General features: G+C 42.7%; 1 protein-coding gene across 3 annotated transcripts in view; it reads right to left on the reverse strand.

The window, feature by feature from the left end:
• ATP7B (ATPase copper transporting beta) overlaps window positions 1-19,385 on the reverse strand; it is a 69,975-nt gene that overhangs the window by 10,446 nt on the left and 40,144 nt on the right. For all 3 annotated transcript variants that reach the window (XM_019491399.2, XM_006259881.4, XM_059732726.1), the window contains exons 7-19: window positions 18,332-18,500; window positions 16,268-16,501; window positions 15,964-16,055; window positions 15,689-15,816; window positions 12,086-12,240; window positions 11,754-11,888; window positions 10,898-11,092; window positions 10,610-10,792; window positions 7,059-7,257; window positions 4,127-4,273; window positions 3,665-3,807; window positions 2,763-2,966; window positions 2,531-2,648 (exon numbers count right to left, since the gene is read on the reverse strand). In XM_019491399.2, coding sequence (XP_019346944.1) covers window positions 2,531-2,648; window positions 2,763-2,966; window positions 3,665-3,807; window positions 4,127-4,273; window positions 7,059-7,257; window positions 10,610-10,792; window positions 10,898-11,092; window positions 11,754-11,888; window positions 12,086-12,240; window positions 15,689-15,816; window positions 15,964-16,055; window positions 16,268-16,501; window positions 18,332-18,500 — 2,102 coding nt within the window. The remainder of the gene's footprint in view (window positions 1-2,530; window positions 2,649-2,762; window positions 2,967-3,664; window positions 3,808-4,126; window positions 4,274-7,058; window positions 7,258-10,609; window positions 10,793-10,897; window positions 11,093-11,753; window positions 11,889-12,085; window positions 12,241-15,688; window positions 15,817-15,963; window positions 16,056-16,267; window positions 16,502-18,331; window positions 18,501-19,385) is intronic.

A 19,385-nucleotide genomic window follows, 5' to 3' on the forward strand; every position in this document is an offset into this window, starting at 1 on the left:
ATACCGTATCGAAGGCCTTCCTGAAGTCTAAGTATACGACATCAACTCCTACTCCTGCGTTCAGGCATTTTGTAACCTGGTCATAAAAACAGACTAGATTAGTCAGGCATGATCTACCTGCTATGAACCCATGCTGGTTTCCCCTCAGCATAATTTTTCCTGCCGGGCTCTCGTAAATGTGAGCCTTGATAATTTTTTCAAAGACTTTGCCTAGGATGGAGGTGAGACTGACTGGCCTATAGTTGCCTGGGTCCTCCTCCCTCCCCTTCTTGAAAATGGGGACCACAACGGCCCTTTTCCAGTCCTCCGGGACCTGGCCTGTGTGCCATGACTGCTCAAATATTACCGCCAGTGGCTTCGCAATGACATCAGCCAGTGCCTTCAGTACCCTCGGATGGAGCTCATCTGGGCCTGCTGACTTAAAGGCATCCAGTTCCTCCAAGTGCCTCTGCACCATCTCAGGGTCTATGCATGGCAGTCTGGCACCCTGCTGCTGCCTCTCTACAATCCCAGTGAGAGCCTTGTCTTGCCCCTCGCTTAGGAACACTGAGGCAAAGAATTCGTTGAGGAGTTCAGCCTTGTCCCCCCTGTCCGTCACCAATTGCTTCTGCCCATTTAGTAGGGGTCCTATTCCACCCTGGGCCTTCCTTTTGCTCCCTATATATCTAAAAAACAATTTTTTGTTATCCTTTACTTGGGATGCCATCCTCAGCTCCATGGTAGCTTTGGCCTGTCTAACTGCCTCCCTACACGTGTGAGCAGAGGAGGTATATTCGTCTTTGGTAATCTCTCCCCGTTTCCACTTTTTATATGCTCCCCTTTTAGTCCACAGGCTGCCCTGGATTTCTCTGGTCAGCCAAGGAAGCCTCCTGGCCCCTTTCCCTCTTTTTTCTCGCATCGGGATCGTCTCTCTCTGTGCCCAAAGGATCATTTCCTTGAGGCACAGCCACCCTTCCTGGGCTCCCATCTCTTCAAAACTCCTACTCTGCAGTGCGTCCTTGACTAATCGCCTGAGTTCATTGAGATCAGCTTTCCTAAAGTCTAGCACTTTTACCTTACTGGTTACCTTACCCACTCAATGTCTTATGATGAATTCTATTATTTGGTGATCACTGTCCCCCAGGCAACTACCAATCTGTAGGTCCCCTACCATATCATCCCCCGTTGCCAATACCAGGTACAGTAAGGCATTCCCCCTAGTGGGACCGTGTACCTCCTGCATCAGGTGGAGGTCCTGTACGCAGGATAGGAACGTGCGTGAACGGTGGGACTTTGCTGTCTGTGACTCCCAGCAGGTGTCTGGGTAGTTTAGGTCCCCCATGACTACCACCTCCTTAGTTTTTATGGTCTCTGAGAGTTGCCTCAGGAGCCCCGAATCTAGTTCTTCCCCTTGGTGTGGGGGTCTGTAGCAGACCCTTACCAGCAAATCCCTTTCTCCTTGCCCCCCATGTAACTTAACCCACAATCCTTCTACTTTCTCCTCCTTCGATTCCGTCTTGATGAGGGTTGATGTATATTGCTCATTGACATAGAGCGCAACCCCTCCCCCTTTCTTCCCCACCCTGTCCTTTCTGTACAGCCTATAACCCTCAATATGTACCACCCAGTCGTGGGAAGAATCCCACCAGGTTTCAGTTAGCCCTACTAAGTCGTAGGTGTTTTCTGCAAGCAGGAGTGCTAGTTCATCCTGCTTGTTCCCCATGCTCCTAGCATTAGTATATAGGCACTTGAGCCCTGTGACTGGTGCCTTTTTTGCCCCCCAGCTCCGATTCCCAAAGGGCCCCTTATTGCTAAGTTGTCAGGGGGCCAGATTGTGATTACTGTCATGCAGTACGTGGTGCTTGCGACTTTCCAAGGCCCCACAGTACACTAGAATCAGAACTGAGAGCAAGGCTCAGGAGTCCCTGGCCCCTACATCATCCACTAGATAGCAAGCCCTCTCCTAGTCTGTAGTGATCACGGTGTATGGCTGTACTGAAGTTAAAGCTACATGGCAGCTTATTTCCATACTACTGTAATAGTTCATGTTAAAAGCTCTGCAGGCTACTATTAAGCCAGTAAGAATGTAGCCCTGTCACTTGATACAATTAAAACTAGTGTGTACAAAGTACATAGAAGCCTACAGTAAAAAAACAGTATTACTTCAGAATATGGATAGATCAGGTAAAAAAAAAAAAAAAAATGGTAATAAACTTGCCCTATCTCTGTGTTCTGTGATTAGAATGGTTTTGAAAACAGGAAGACAAATCCAACTACATTGCTGTCTCCCCAAGTAAAAGTGAATGGGCTTTGATGTAAACATCTTATAGAATTATTCATGATTCTCACAAGTTTAAAAAATTGGGAAAGGGCAATGATTTTAAATGCTCACAGAAGCTAATGGGGATTGTTTTTCTTTGTCAAATTGTTACTAACAGACTCTTAGGGAGCTCCATATCCTTCCTCATTTTGCTTCTTGAGCAAAACTGGGAGAGAGATACAGTACAGAACAGCTCTTTCCCTTACAAGCTGAGCTTTAGCAGTCAAGTACCTGCTGCTATGGGTATCCCAAGCAGATTATAAATTAAGGCAAGGACCAGATTTATTCGTATTCTTCGTACAGTTCTCTTTGATAGATGAATGCTGGCCACCACGTCCAGTAAATCATTCTGAAAGACACAAGAACAGTGAGACAAAATTCTTCAGACCCTTGCAATTATACACTTCTCAGTAGCCCAAACCAACCCAAATAGAAAAAAAATGCATTGAACAACTCAGCTCACTCGAATAAGAACAACATCTGCTGCTTCAATGGCAACGTCAGTGCCTGTTCCAATAGCAACACCGATGTCAGCCTGGGCCAGTGCAGGGGAATCATTGACTCCATCTCCAACCATGGCTACCTTCTTCCCTTCATTCTGGAGTTCCTGGACCTTTGCGACTTTGTGAGAAGGAAGAACCTCAGCAAACACTTTTTTTATGCCAACCTACATGGAAGGGGAAAAAAGAGAAAATAAGGCACAAGCTGGTTGGTGTTCCTTTATCATGGAAGAAAAAGCTTTAAAAGGGGATAATTGTGCTGGTTAAAAGTTGTTGGGGAATAGAAAGAAGAGCATTAAGGTCATCAACACTGCTGGTAACATTTTATGAACCTTTTCATGTTCCATTCAAGTTGCTAATGTACTGCACAATGGACTAACTGGAGCTATGCCCCATTTTCAATGCAGAGAGGATGCTTGCAGAAAATGCAGACACCAGTAAATCATGATTCACTGATTCAGGCATTGCTCTGGATATGCTGTGGTAGGACTTCTTTGGCAGAAGGTAAAATGTCAATGCTCTAAGGGTTAATGGAATTGTTTTCCAAAATTACCACGCTCTTCGGGGCACATACCTAAGTAAAAAAAAAAAGTACAGGGATGGATGAACTACCACAAGGAACAGAGTGTACACTGAGTGCTCACTTACCTCTTCAGTGGCATTTTAGCCAGCTTTATTAATCCAGTTTTACATAAACTAATCTACATAATCCTACACAATGTGGAAACTCATCGGGACAGAGCTTGTCCTTCCTTTGCTCAAAGCATCATGAACATCTAGGCAAAAGCTAAAATAATCAGCTTTCCAGGTCATCAGGCTAAGCGGTGTTACAACCTATAATATATTTTAATAGAGACCAGACTACCTGTGTAGCAATGGCTTTCGCAGTTTTTCTGTTGTCCCCTGTTATAAGAACCACATCAATTCCCATGGTTTTTAGGGTGTGCACAGCCAGTGCTGCCTCCTGTTTGACGGTATCTGCTATTGCAATCATCCCACACAATGCACCTTCAAAGAAACACCAACAGTTAAAAACTTGAAGATAGACATAGGAAGCAAAGTGGCCTACAGAAGCTAAGATGATTTCATTCCCATTCCACTCCTCTGACTTGTACAGTGACAGGTTTTTTTCTTTTTAGTTCACATTCACAAATAACTTATCTAAAAAAGGTAATTTGTATTTTGTCCCTTTGAGTTGTACATCAAATATTTATTACCCTGGGAGGAAAGGTGACTTTCTAAACAGGGTATTTGCAAGGTCAGTATCAAGGCACCATGAAATGGTATTTGCATTCCCACTAAGTCATTTCAAAGAATAATTATTTACCGTCTATAGCTACCAGTACAGCTGTCTGTCCTTTCATTTCATGGCCAGTCATTGCATCATTAACATCATTTGAAATATGCAAACCGTTACGTCTCATCCATTCACGATTTCCAATCACCACTAAGTAGGTGTGAGGGGCTGCTGCACCTTAGTGAACAAAAGTAAGAATGATAAGGAACTTCATTAGCATCCACAACAGCCTGAGGAGAAACTGTTGAAGAGGAGCCAATCCTGTTATGTTTTGGGTTTGGAGTATTGTTTTCTTGTATTTTATTGTGCTGATATATATGGCATGTGTGGTCTCATTGGGAAGCCCATGTTGTGCTGTATCTATTTATACTCATCACTGTATGGATTATGTTATGCTAGCTATTTATATCTTTATGATTTTGGATATGGTCTAGCCAGGGAACACAGGGAATGGGCAGAACTGCTAATTATCCCTTGCCATTGTGCTCTAGGGCCGGGACAATTGTTACTTACACTAGCACAGAGAAGGGGCCACAGGTTGGATGGACATTCCTGCACACTATCCACCTATGATGGGGACAACTGACTCTATAGCAGCAAAGGCATCTGGGAATAATAGCCCGTGAAGGCTATTATAACTTTCTGAAAGATTCTGATGACTCATAAAAAGTAGAATAATGCTAACTGTGGGGCTGGCTTGCAGGCTCTTTAGAGCCTAGCTAGGCTAGAATGTTTGTCTTTGAATCTCAAGCTTTGCAGGTTCACTGGCCCCAGGTCCCAGAACAGGAAAGCTGGAAGGAAGGCTGATCTCTAGAACTCTGCAAGGACTCCCATGGAAGACTAGGGGTAGCCAGATGACTAAAGAACCAGTACTTGTTTTACTGTCCTGTCTCCTAATCTATGGTCCATTTTGTTTGCATAATTCTTTCATCCTATCTAAATAAATCCTTTTGCTGTTTGACTCCTTACTGATTGCCAGTAGAAAGAGCAATTTCTGAGCAAGTGATATTCTAGGTGACTCTCTCCATGGAGAGAGGGACCTATAATTTCTTCCATAATCCAAAAGTGGGGGACACTTGGGGCTGACAGAGTTCCCTCACTTTAGCTGCAGAGTCTGTTTCAAGGACAGAAGAACTGAGGTGCTGGGAAAGAGACCCATTTCAGGACAGCCTCAGTCTGTTCCTTGGGGCAAGAGGCATTACAGTGGGGAGAAATTCAGGTCTCAGGGGACCCCCCCAGACAGGTTTGTGACAGGAGGCAAAGCCAGATTAGGGTGGAAATGATCATAAACCTGTATTAGTTAAAAACAGATGTGAAGTTGTTTGGGATGCTAAAGCCGGACTGTTAGGCAACAGTCATCTCCTGAAGCTCTTCTAGTGGACTGAGACTTGCCTTGGTTTTATTTATTTAGCAACAAAAACTAAAATGTGTCACACACTCATTCTATTAGGCCTCCTACAACATAACCTGTATACAATAGAAAGCACTTTTTGACCTTAGACTGCAATTCTGCAAGTACTTATTCATGAAAGTCATATACAAGGTGGGGCAAGGTGGTATCTTGGAGACTGACTCATCGCATTAGATAGATAAGCAGTCCTATGATCTCATGCATGCACATGGACAACAATGCACCTTACAAGTTTCACATTTAGTAGTGACCACCCACTGCATACATGTGCTTCATAAAATGTCATCTTAAATTTTTCTGTAATTTCTAATATTTTTAAGGGGTGTATATTTTATTCCTTTAGTGTAAAACCATATTTTTCCTCCCACATATACAGTAATAATGTTCCAACAAACACCAGACAGCAGCAATTAATAAAGTGTAATTTAAGTTTGAACTGCTCAAGAATCCTACGTGATAGGTAGGGAAATGCTATGTCAATCCCTTTTATGATAGGGTAATGATCAGAATGCAAAGATTAAATTAATTCAATGATTCCAGTGGTTTCTCTACAAAGTCCTAGCACAGGCAATCTTGGAAGTGAAGACTGCGCATTGGAGAGAAGGTGACATGTTAGTGGAAAATGTTGAAAGCCTTTATAAAACGGAACAAGGTAACTCCCATGGCCTGAAAAAAACCCAGAGTATCTTTGAATGTTGTGTATCATCCCACATTGAAATCACACAGATTTGTCAACATCCAAATTTAAGCCACTTAAGTAAATTTTGCATCTCTAAGGGCATTTTTACACATGCTCCAGGAGGCACAGGAAAGCGTGAGCTGTGATAATTAAAAGCACCTGATTGTCATGTGTATCAGCATCCCCACGCTGAAAAATGGTGGTGGGGCACTTTGAACCAAAGCTTATCAAATGAGCTTTAGTTCAAAGTGCCCTGCTACCATGCGTTAGCACAGGGATGCTGATACACATGATGCTAGAATCTGATGGAGCGTGGTAATTTCTGTGCTCCAGCAGACTCAATTAATCAAGTCTTCTCCGACATGATGTATTTCCTGTGCGTCGGAGCTGGCTCCCTGCACATCTATAGGAGCTCTAATATATTAATTCCCAATATATTTGTTCAACCATTAAATACATATTTTTAATAAGCACCTGCAGAGGATATTTGAATAGACAACAACATAAAACTTCATCCAAAGCATCCAAGTTGATATACAACTAAGAAACTAGCACGATAAGGATGACAAAGCAAGATGATTGGGCAAAGTGTTTCCAGTTCCCAAAGGAACTACAATGCTAATTGGCCAGTTTTGCTTTCTCTTTCCCCTTCATTCTTTTCCACGGAGGCTTGCTCTGCTAAATTAAATATGTGGCTGAGTAAGGAACATCTCATTATCCATTTGTTGTAGGTGCTTCTACAGCCCCCATCACTGTGGTGTCCAAGTTCTCTGCTAAGTTTCCAGATACAATGGCTATTTTGCAGTTCCCTGTATCTTTGATTTAGCCCACTTGTACTTGTGATCGACTATGAGCCAACAGGACAGACCTACCATCAGGTTCAGATGTCATGATCAATGAACTGTGTTTCAGGGAAACAGTGCTGTCCCCATTCAGGTTAGCATTCCGCTCATTTAGACTGTGCTCCTTCTGGCCTAAGACAGATTCAACACCACTGACTTTACAGCTGATTCCACAGCCTGGTACTGCCTGAAAATCCATGCAATACCCCAGGCTCTCTGTACCAAGTTCCTGTAAACATAACAATTACAACATATAACAATTTAAATCTTCAAAGTGCTACACATGTTGACTATTTGTACCCACAACACTACAAAAAAGTGGGTCTTCTCCCCTTTTTACAGAGGAAGAAACAAGCAGAAATGTTCTGAGATTTACTTACATGTACATGGAACAATGTCAGAACAAGAGCTGGAGATCAGAAACTACTTAGGCTCAAGCACATTATTTTTATAGCATGATTTGTATGTCATTTAGGCCATAAATAGCACCATGCCACATGTTCATTGAATTAGTGGTGCCATGAAATGACAAACCAGACACAGAGATGCCACATAAAATGTGGAACATGTTTATGGCTGGTTTGCATGGTGCCATAAATTGAATGTGTGGCATGCCTTATCATCCCAATGCCAACAATCAGCTGATTGTCAGTATTGGGACCTGGGCGGCCTCCAGTCTAAAACCTAGCTGCCCTGGTTCTGATGCTGACAATTGCTGACTGTCAGCATCAGGACGCGAATTTGTCAGAACCCAACATTTGGCTGCTTTGCCCTGTAGGAGCTACAGGACAGGGTCTTTAAGGTGAATCCCAGAAGACTCACCACCACCAGGCCCTTCAGAGCTTATTGTCAAGCCCTGCCTCAGACAGCTTCAGGTCTAGAAGGCTGTCCATGGCCAGCACTGACAATCATGCATATTTGGTAGGGCAGGATGTGTGATGTTTGGGATGGGGCATAAAATTCCTCAAATCTCAATTGTGCCATTGTTTTAATATCTGTCAGGAACCTTATTATTAATTTTACGATTAGACTATGAGAAACAGAGATTGCTGTACTAGGTCAGATCCCAGGTCCACCTATTCTGGCATCTGCTCTCTGATAATGGAAATAGACAGTTCTTCAGAGGATAAAGATAGCTGGCCATAGATGCTGCTGGACTTTCATATTACTTCAGGTTTCATATTACTACCATAAACACACACACACACACACACACACAGAGTTCTTGGAGTGGCTTGGTTTGACCATGGGACTAGGAATGAGCTAAAAATTGATGGTTTTCAAGATTATTTTAAACAAAAAATCTTCTGACAGTAACCACTGCCATTAAGTGAGAGAGAAGTGGATGCACAGGCACAACGTTTAAGAATGGGGTTACCGAGAACATTTTTTAGAACTCTAAATTTAAAGAGATATAAAGGAGGGGAAAACAGGAAAATTATAAGACTAATGAACAAAATTAATCTCTGAGGAGTTATGTTGAAGTCAGAGCTACCCTTGGCTTATCGAGTAGTCTTGTGATAGCTTAAAAGCAAGTGGATGTACCAGTAATACCTGTAAAAAGATAAAGAATCAGCATTTCATACAAGCTGTGGTCAGGTGAAGATTGAGGCATGTGATCTTGCTGAAACAGCTTGGGCACAAGAAGTAGATGATTTGACCACCACCAACCATCAGAGGAAAGTGAGTTTAAAATAAGGCAGGCAGACAGAATCATTACCCAGACAGAAATCCTTCCTTTCTAAATACACATTTTAATTTTCTAAATTTTACCTCTAAAGATTTCTAATAGATGTGTTGAATACTCATTTTGTTGCCAATTTATCATTTTATAATCATTTCAACCAATGTTGGCCAGAAACCCAGTCACATTTATGTAAGCATAAAAATCAGCTGTTATTTACAACCGCCTTCCTCTTTTTTATTTCCGATTGCACTTTCAGGGGGTTGAAGTAGACGACTCCAGAGGTCCCTTCCAACCTATGATTCTATGATTCATCCTTCCTGAAGCATTTGAGGAACACATGCCATCAATGACCTCTGTGGATCTGCATACAGATTACTAATTTCACAGGCTATTAATTAATTTCTCAAACCCGAGAGCTCACATTTTAATATTTACGCTTCTTTAAAACTTTCTGTCTAAATTTAGTGATAAATGACTGATTAATCAAGCTGGCTACAGTTAGACAGTGTGTGGGAAGACACTATGCAGGCTTCTTCACGGTTACTTTATTCTATATATATGTAAGCAAGTTCCATTTTCTGCTTTACCTTAGGGAAACATCTATTTAGAAAATCATGTTAGGGGCTGATTGTCAAGACACCTGAATTATTATTACAGTTCCTTGAGGTACCAGCTGAGACTGTAAATCCCACTGCACCATACAGAGGCAGTCTGTCTCCTGAAGGGCTTATGAACGAGGTAGGAAAGACAGACAAAGGTCAAAGGGACAGGGTTGTGGCATGACTTTACCAGTGTCACATCTTAGGTCAGTGGCATAGTTTGAATCAGAACCCAGAATTCCAGCTCAATGTCCTGTATGCTGGACTATGCAATCTCACAATATTATCAATCATGAACCTCACACAGTCTACCAACTCAAATACTCACTACTGTAAATGTTATCAAAAGCCCAGCCAAAACAAATAAGTGTTTCATTCTTCCCCACAGCTCACCAAAATCAGGCTCTGACAAAGCAAAAGGGGAAAGTGGATGAATTTGACCCATGAACAGTTTAAAATATGAAAGTGAGTAAGAATAATCAAGCATCTCTTAACTTGCATTACAACAAGAACACAGCATGTTAATCTCTAGGTCAGTGATTCTCAACCTGGTTACTGCAGCATCCTGTTTCAAGGGTGCCACGTAATGTTAGCATTAATAGATGTGCAAACATGATTCACAAGTTTTTTGCAACAGAAAAATTACTCTAGTATTTTCCATAGCCAACAAAACAAGTGAAAATTAAAAGCTAGCAATTTTCAAGGCATCCCTCAAGTTTAAGATGGTTGAGAACCACTGTTCTAGGTTAATTACAAGATTCCAGAGAAGTGGTTCCAACTGAGACTCTACACAAGATGTCACAGAGCTACTGTTTGTCACTTGGATCAAACAAAGAGCTGTTTTTATTACTGGCACACACAACCACTCCACAGCCAGGATTGAAAAGTGAAAAACATCATTAGGCTGGAAGCCTGTTCACTTAGAAGAGCAAGGTTTATCAAGCTTCCAGCCTGATGGTGTTCTGAAAGCCACAAGAGAGCCTCTCCTAAAAGATTTAGATTAAAAAGTCTAAAAATTCAGACTTTGGATTCTCACTTCTCAATCCTGATTGTGGAGTGGGTCTGAATGCCAGCAATGAAAGCAGCACTTTGCTTGATCTAAGTGACAAACGTTAATTCTGTGACATGTTGTGTAGAGTCGCAATTGGAACCACTTCTCTGGAATCTAGTAATTAACCTAGATCAGGTTGGGCAATTAGGCAGGTCTTGTAAAAGTGGGCCTATTGGACTGCACTAACTAATTCAGTGCAGTACACCCTTGAGTAGTACCTACAACAACTTTTTTTAAGCAGTACCTCTTTGCAGTATTTAGTAATAGCCATTCCCAAGGGATGCTCACTGTTGGCCTCTGCAGTGCCCACAACTGCAAGAACCACCTTGAGAGACAGGGTAGCCGTGTCCCCTAGCAGAAGCACTCTCATGACTTTAGGAACTCCATGGGTGATGGTCCCCGTTTTATCAAACATCACAGTCTTTATCTGAAAGAAATGTATTGTGCTTGATTAATACATATAATATGAAAGCCATGCACAGCCAACTTGAAGACAGAAATAAAAGCAATGTTTCAGGAAGGAGATATTAACCTTGTGGGCCATCTCCAGAGGTTTTCCACCTTTGATAAGAATACCATTTTGAGCAGCCACTCCTGTGCCCACCATGACTGCTGTTGGAGTGGCCAGGCCCAAGGAACAGGGGCACGCAATGCACAACACAGTGATAGAAGTTTGGAATGCAAACCTGATGATTATTTCAGCTTTAGAGATGTTTTTGCTCCGATGCTGCAAAAAGTAAAAAAAAAAGTGTCTGCTGAAAAAGCTAATAAAGGACAGAAAGGCACAGATGACAAGTCCCCATAATAGCAAATCCATCACTTTCACACTTCTCTGACTTACTTCTGAACCACAAATCCACCTTCAAAATGAATAAGTAATGTAAATGGAAAACCACTGCCTTGCAGACTAGCTCCCACACGTTCGCATTACCTTCCATGTTTTGCCCTCCCCACTTCTGAGTGAGTATGCTGTCTTTGGGATGCACAGTTTCCCACAAGCTAGGAGCCTGGCAGATACACTTGACACTTTACACTTTCCAAACATGATTAAGCTGCTAGTCATCTTTCTAAAGCCAAACAAACACTTGGCAACAGAAACAGGGATATGCACATGTGCTTTTGGTCAGTACTTCCTCTGCTCCCTGAAATCCAGTCACTGGACCATATTCATTCTCAGTGAAAAGCCACTGATTTCAGTTTTGTTAGAACCCCTTGCAGAGCTAGCATGGCAATTTGGGCCCGCGGAAATTATCTACATGGTTGAGAACCCTTATGTTTCCGGGACAAGGGTGCTTACAACCCTCAGTACCAGGCTGTCTGGGAAAGCACATAAGACACATTAATTACATAAGTAAAAAACATATATTGGTACTAATAAAGCTACTTACTGGGAAGAATTTCTGAACAACATCGAAATTGTTAAAGCCTATTGCAATCCACACAATCAATGTTACTGTTGAAATAATGATGATAAATGGAACAAAATAGCCACTAAACTTATCAGCCAGTTGCTGAATTGGTGCCTATAACAAAAGAGATTTAAAATTGTTTTAGGAATGAGGTACGAAAGGTAAGCACAGGCAGGATGTAAAGAAAAACCTTATCATTTAACCCTTTTCATTTTTCTTCTTAAGCCTATTGTAGAATCAATAACATACAATGTCACAAAAGTGAAACCTTGATTTCTCCTCAGTCAAAAATGTAAGATTTTAATTTTTACCTTGGACATCTGAGCTTCTTCCACCAATTTTACAATTTGTGCCAGGGTAGTGTCAGGGCCAACATGAGTTGCCTTAACAAGAACAGAGCCATGTGCATTTATAGATCCTGCAATCACTGTGCTGCCAGGTTTTTTAGTGACGGGCATGGCCTCCCCTAAGGTGAAAAGAAATATAAACAACGGGGTGAAGAAACTATCTAAATAAACCATGTGTGGGAACAGCTGTGTAAGAAGAGCTAGCAGACTACATGCTGGCTAACTAGTCAACATTTTGAATTACAATTTGAAAATAAAAAAAATGAAAAATTAAATGCTGTTTCCAATAGAAACCTTCTGTAAGTTGCATTACATTTCAGGGAAATGTTCTGCATGTTCTATTTTACAGCAGCCACCCAGACAACTGCCCCGTGTCTCTTTCTTCCACCTTGTTCCAGGTTCAAGAGTCTCATTCTCTCCTCTCTGAAGGCCTGATACAAAGCTGTTTGGAGGTCCATCCCTTTGATTCCAGCAGACTTTGGTAGAATCCATAAACTGCAACCTATCATTTTGTTTTAGAGCCTGGAATAAATCTCTGTATACCTGAAAAGTCTCTGTTCTCAACCTGCCAGAGATCAGAATCAGCAGATGTTTAACGTGAACTGTTTGCCTAGAGACAAAGGAGAGCTTTTAGGCAGAATCCTATTTCACTTAATACACCCAAGTGGTACTTACCCAGCTGCACAACTTCCCTTTTTGGTACCTACACAGTTTATGATCGTACTCTGTGCACAGCGTAGATCCACAAGCTTCCACACAACTACCTAGCATGTTCAATAGGCTACACAGAGTCACATACCCACATCCCTCAGTGAGCTTAAGTCCCAAAATTGTACGGCGAAAGAAAAGGAGGACCCTCCCACCTTTTCACCCCAACAGTCTTGTGGTTAGTGCACTCACCCAAGAAGCAGGAGACCCAGATTCTAGGCCCTTCAACCTTCCCGTAGTGTTTCAACCTATAGTTTTCCAACTTCTCACTACAGTACTCTAACCATTATCCTGACCTCTTTCCAGCCCTCCTTTGAATCTAGCCCTTTAGGAAGCCAACAGAGACACATTGGGACAAGGAGTAAGAAAACAAGCTAGAGGTTGCATGCCCTAGTGCTTCCCTGAAGGGGAAAGGGGCTGCTCCCCTGAAGGGGAGAGGGTCTGGGGCTCCTTGCTACCAACAGGGTAGACACTTTCCCATTCCTTTCCATGCATTTTATCTAACGATTATTAAAGACCAGGCTCAAGTTTGCACCATATACGCCTCTTCCTCCCAGATCTCAAGGTTTCTGCCTGGCTACAGCTTGGGGACTTACGCCCCGACATGTATGTGCAGAGCTGTGTAGCTGCCTGGCCAGGGTGCAGCCTACTGGGCATCTTCAGTTACCATATAGATATTTGTGTCTCCCCACTGCAGGTGGAACAGGATCATTGAGTGTGCAAATGCCAAAAAGGGCAGCAAAAACAGAGTGATAACTGCCACTGGGGCACATAAAGTGTTCTTTCCTAAATGTTCTTTTTAATTATGTGCCTCAACTAATGAATCACTCACTCCACACATTCCTATTCAGCACGGCGAGGCTCACTTTATGTTAGAAGCACAGAAAATTAGGCTTGGAAGGGACCTCAGGAAGTCATCTAGTCCAACCCTCTGTTCAACTCAGGGCCATCCCCAACTAAATCACCCCAGCCAAGGTTTTGTCTAGCCAAGCGTTAAAAACCTCCAAGGATGGAGCTTCCACCACTTCTCTGGGTAACCTCTTCCAGTATCTTACTATCCTCCTGGTGAGAAAATTCCTTTCAATATCCAACCTAAACTTCCCTTGACGCAAAACTTGAGACCATTGCTCCTTGTTCCGTCAAGCTAGTATGTTCATACTAGCTGATATTATGTGTGATTATGCTGTAACAAGTCCATGACTACACTGGACACCACTATGCAGCAGGACTATTCTGATCCTCAACAGATTAGTGGGGAGGGAATTCAGATATTCCTGCTCCAGCGCTGCAGGCCCCTGCTCCATAAGTTAAAGGAAAATTCCCATTAGCCACTCCCCTCCAAGCACCAAAACTGCAAGCTCCCCTGGCCCTTGTGCACGGCACACGGGGAACAGGAAGGGCTCCTTGACTCCTTATCTACTTTCCAGCACAAAACCTCAGAAGAGCCAAGAACAAACTGCTTCCCTTAAAGCTGCTAGGAAGACAAAGAACCTCAAAATGCCATCATTTCTGTATTTAAGAGCAAGCTGGTTAATTTTGTCTTACAACAGAAACTAGAGAAACTGCAAAAATTTGGAAAGCTTCCATGCTCACACTGGCTCTCAATTTACTGCAGCGTACCACAATTTTCATTTTTTAAAATATCTGCCCATGCAAAATGGTGTTCTGTTCACTCAACATGGAAAACTGCACCCCCCCCAAATCAAATAAAAAACAGACAAGCCAATAAACTTCCAGGTTTTATTTCTTTTAGCGCACTTATAACAGGATCCAGACTGAAAGTAAATAAAAATCACAGCTTTCCTTTAGAAAATTTCCCCAAAGTGGAAGCAATTCCAGTGGAACTAGCCAGCATCAAGAACCAAGACTCTCCCTTCTGCCCTGGTCCTTTACTAACTGCCTGAGATTGTCCTTAACAATTCCCACACCACGTGCCTCCTGACAGACTTATGAAATTGTCCTATTCACCAGTGAAGTAGTTCTAAAACTGCACTATTTTTGCAAAACATGTTCCACAGAAAACTTCCCCCATGTCCCCCCATCACCCTCTAGAGCCAAGATGATGGTATCTAGACCTCACCAAACCTGAAGTTTTAGCAAAGCTAGAGGATTTACAAAAGTAGCTGACGGACAAGTTTGATCTAGTGTACAGGTAGGCAAAAAAGCAGGTCCAGCTAGTGGCCAGTACTCCATTTCCCAGCATCCCTGCCCATGTCACTGCAGCCAGTTTCCATGGAGACCCCAGGAGCAGTGGCACTATGACAGCAGGGGGCCAGGGTTTCCACAGGTGGAGACCAGCCCCAGGAGCACTAGCAGGGCACATGGCTGGGTGGGGAGCTGCTCCAGGGCCAGGGCTAGGATCTTGCAGTGGTGACAGCATGGTCTGGAGCCAGAGCAATGCCACGATCTGCTGCCTGCATGCCCCTGCCTGGGGACAGTATCCATGGAAAATGCGGCCCCACAATGCAATGTAACGGTGCCACCACTCCTAGGATCTCCATGGAAACTGACCACAGCGAGACGGATAGGGGCTGCTGGGAAATGGAGTCCGCCATGGGGCCAATCCAGCCCACTAGCCAGACTTTGCCCATCCCTGACATAGAGGCAAATAATCCAGAGGCATACAATCTGAGCTTTCTCAAAGCTCAGGGGTATTCAGACACAGGGTTTTGACTCAACCTGGTGGAGATGTAAAGATCAGTCACAAAGTCTGCTCCTGGATCAGAGGTCTCCTAAAAGCTAGACTTGGTTTTGGTTCAGGCCCCCTCTCCAGTCAGGAAAAAATTGAAGAAGAAAGCTTAAATTGTTTATGAAGTATACCAGCCAGCAGCTAGCTCTGTCATACATGAAGGGAATTACCAGTAATAAGAGATTCATCTGCCATAGAGGTGCCTTCAATAACTTTTCCATCAACTGGGAACTTTCCACCAGGAACAACCTTTACAATGTCACCCCGCTGAACCAACTCAACAGGCACCTGCTCCTCCCTGTAAAACGCACACACACAAATAGAAGAGTTCAATCATTTAATCCAGAGCCAGTTCATAGAACTAAAGATGCTTCTACCATTAAAGGCATCAGGTCTACTCAGTATATCCCAGCAAGCTGAAGGGCTTTTTGTGAATAGCATATACCTGATAACAGAGTGGTCAGGTCCAAGAGTCACCACAGTAGCTTCTGTAGCTTGAAGAGATATTAGTTTAGCAAGTGCTTCCGATGTTTTACTCTGTGAGACAGAGATAAATGCTTAAGATGTTAACTGGACATTTGTACATTTAACTTAACCACCCATGATTCTTTAAACATTTGTGGTATCTTCTACAATGCATTCCTGACATAGCTTGAACAAAATACATCTCAGGCAGCTTCTGGTCACAGGAATGTCATATCAGTTTCACTGTTAAATGCACTCAAGTGTTTAACAAGGAAGCCAGTTACCTTTGCTATGTGTTCCAGCCATCTCCCAAGAGCAATGAAGACAAATAGCATGGGTGGTGTGTCAAAGAACGTGATGGGGCTTTGCTCTGCCTTTTCAACCATAGCTACTATTAAGATCACACAAGAGTATATATAAGCAATTGTTGTGGCCAGCACTATGAGTACATCCATATTAGCTGTTCTGTGCTTCAGTGATTTGTAGGCTTGCACATAGAAATACCATCCACCAAGAAACTGTTGACAAGAGGATGTACAAATACAAGTTAATCAGTAGTAAGAAGTAGGACATATTTAGTACAGTCTGCAAACAGAAAAAGATAATAAGCCTGATTCTTCTGTGTTTTAACAGTGGTGCGTCTCCCATGGAGCTGTTTTATACTTACATAGTAAACTCTTTGAGAAGAGCTTGGGCTCCTGCTATGAAATGGAACATGAATTTTTCCCCCCTGGAATGTGGCATAGATAACTAAAGGACCGCACTGGACATTTTTTTTTTTTTAATTAAAGTAAATCTTCTCAATTAGGGCTTGAAATGTTGACGTACTAGTATTTATCCATGAAGTAGCATGACGTCATTTTGTTTTGTATTTGTCAGCATAGTAGATGGTATCTATTCTATGACTGGAGACCTTATGTGCTACCACAGTACAAACTACAAATTGTGGGGCGATTTGATTTACAGTGTATGGGAGACTTTATTAAATCAAATTAAGTGGAAAATGCTCTAAATACATAATGGTAGCTATGCTGTGGAAGGACTAAGAGGAATGTTTTTAAAAACCTCACTAAAACTGATTAGCATAGCATATATGGCATAACATAGCATCGCACAGCATAACAAAAAAAATGCACTCACATAAGCCTGATAGATTGCTTGATTAATGCCAGTTTAACAGTGCTATTTTATCAGATATACATGTTATCAGATATACGCAGTGAGATGGATTCAGTCTAATAAGGTTTTACTGTCTCCTAACTTTTTATTAAAGTTATTAAAAACTGAGTAAGAATATGATAAGAGAAAGTAACAACTCCACCGTTGAGCCAACTTGCTTCCCCACAACACTCACCTCTTCTACCAGTTGCATCTTTCCTCCATCTCCCTTCTCTGTCCCACTATCTTACTCTGGTTTCCTTCACCCTCTCATTACTCCATGTTGCACCCATACCCCACCTTTAACCTCTCACTTCAAGTATTTAATTATCAAAACATTCCTTTGAGATAAGGATTATTACTTTCTCTTTACTACAGTGAAGTGGAAACCAAATTATGAAAGGTGATGGGACTTCTACATGACCACTCAGCAAGGCAGTGACTAAGTCTGAATTCAAAAATCAGATCCTCATGTGTCTTCTAACATGATGTTCATCCCTCACAGTTACTTTTTTATCCTCTCTTGCCATCTGACATCTGTTTAGACCAAGGGTGCCGCAGCCCAGCCCACCAGATCTACCTCCAACGCCATATCATCCAGCCCTTGGGGAGCCACATGGGCTGTAGCCCTGCCAATGATATTGGGTGTGGAGGGTGGGATGCCAGCATGTGGGACTGAGTTGAGGCAGCAAAGGCCTCCAAGGCCCAGTCCTGGCTTGCAAGGCCAGGTAGAGGTGATGTGGGACCCCAGGACCTGATCTCAGTACATGGGGCCAGACAGAGACAGTGTGAGGGGCTGAGACATGGGACTAAGTTGAAGTGGTGGCACAGGGCCTTGGAGACTTATCCTGGTGTGCAGGGCCAGCCAAGGCCACATGGGGCCCAATCTGTACATGCAGGCCCAATACTGCACACAAAGTCTGATCCAGCCCATGGATCAGCCCTATACGACTCATCTGGCTTGCAGAACCAAAGGCTGGAGCATCACTGGTTTAGACCAAATCCTGTGGGGAGAGTTTGTTTGATTGATTAATCAATAATCAAGGCTTGCTTATTAGTACCATTTTATCAGATATACGTACAGTGGGATGGATTCAGTCCAGCCAGGCTTTACTGTCTCCCAACTTTTTATTAAATGAGATTACATCAAGGAAAATTAAAGAGAACATATTCAAAAAATGTGTACCTACTTGAACAAAAGTGCACAAGACAAAGAAGAGAAGATTTAAGAGAGACAATCCAGGAATGAGATTCTGTTCCAGGACCCCAGATCCTTGGCCAGCTGGTATTAACATATAAATCATTAAAATTAAACCAGGAATGCCAAATATTAGGCTCCACAAGAAAGACTTTCTCCATCTGAAATGCAGAAGATGTGAAATCCATGGTGTTAGCTTGCTCTGGGAATCTGGAGGCCATACACTGCAATCACACAGCTCTCATTGTAGTGAGGGCACTCATCCCTGAGCAGAAACTGGCCAAGACCCAGGTCTGCATCCTACTGCTTATGAGTAGGAACATAGGACTGGAAGGGGCCTCCTGGACTATTGGGTCCATTCCCCTGCATTTACAGGCCATTTTTAACCCAAGGCATCCCCAAAACTTACACACAACAACAAGGCACAACACATGAAACACCAAAAACACCCATAAACGTGTTACAGGGAAAAGCAGTGGAGACAAGGGCACTAGCAATGCCTAATGCTGAAACGATGAGGGAGTAGTTCATTAGCATGTGCAAAGAAGATCATAAGAAAAGAACCGCGCCTACAGAGGAAAGCAACTCCTTCACTTCACCCTCCACATACACAGTCTATATCAAACTGCTGGGGAAAAAATTACTTCCTGACCCCAAATGTGGCCATTAGCATGACTATGAGAACAGCAGAACTCTAGGCAGGAATGTCTGAATTGGTTTAAGTACTGAAAGGAACATAAATATATTTCAATCAGCCTTTGTCCCCACCTTAGCCGTGGCCAATGAATCAATGTACAGGCAGTCCTTGGCTTACATTTCGAGTTACAATGTTTTGCACTTACAACATTTATAAATCGACACCTTGTTTCAACTTTATGACGTCAGTTTCAACGTTACAACGCTTGATCCAATGCCAAGCCACGCCAGCAAACAAGTTTGCTGCTTCACCCATCTCCCTGGAGAACATCCTTGGGTATTTTCTTTAAGAAAGCAGATGAGACTCCAGAAAAACCTGCAGCCAAGACTCCTGAGAAGACTCCAGCCAA

This window comes from Alligator mississippiensis, chromosome 1 (genome assembly GCF_030867095.1).
Source record: "Alligator mississippiensis isolate rAllMis1 chromosome 1, rAllMis1, whole genome shotgun sequence".
Classification (NCBI taxonomy): domain Eukaryota; kingdom Metazoa; phylum Chordata; order Crocodylia; family Alligatoridae; genus Alligator; species Alligator mississippiensis.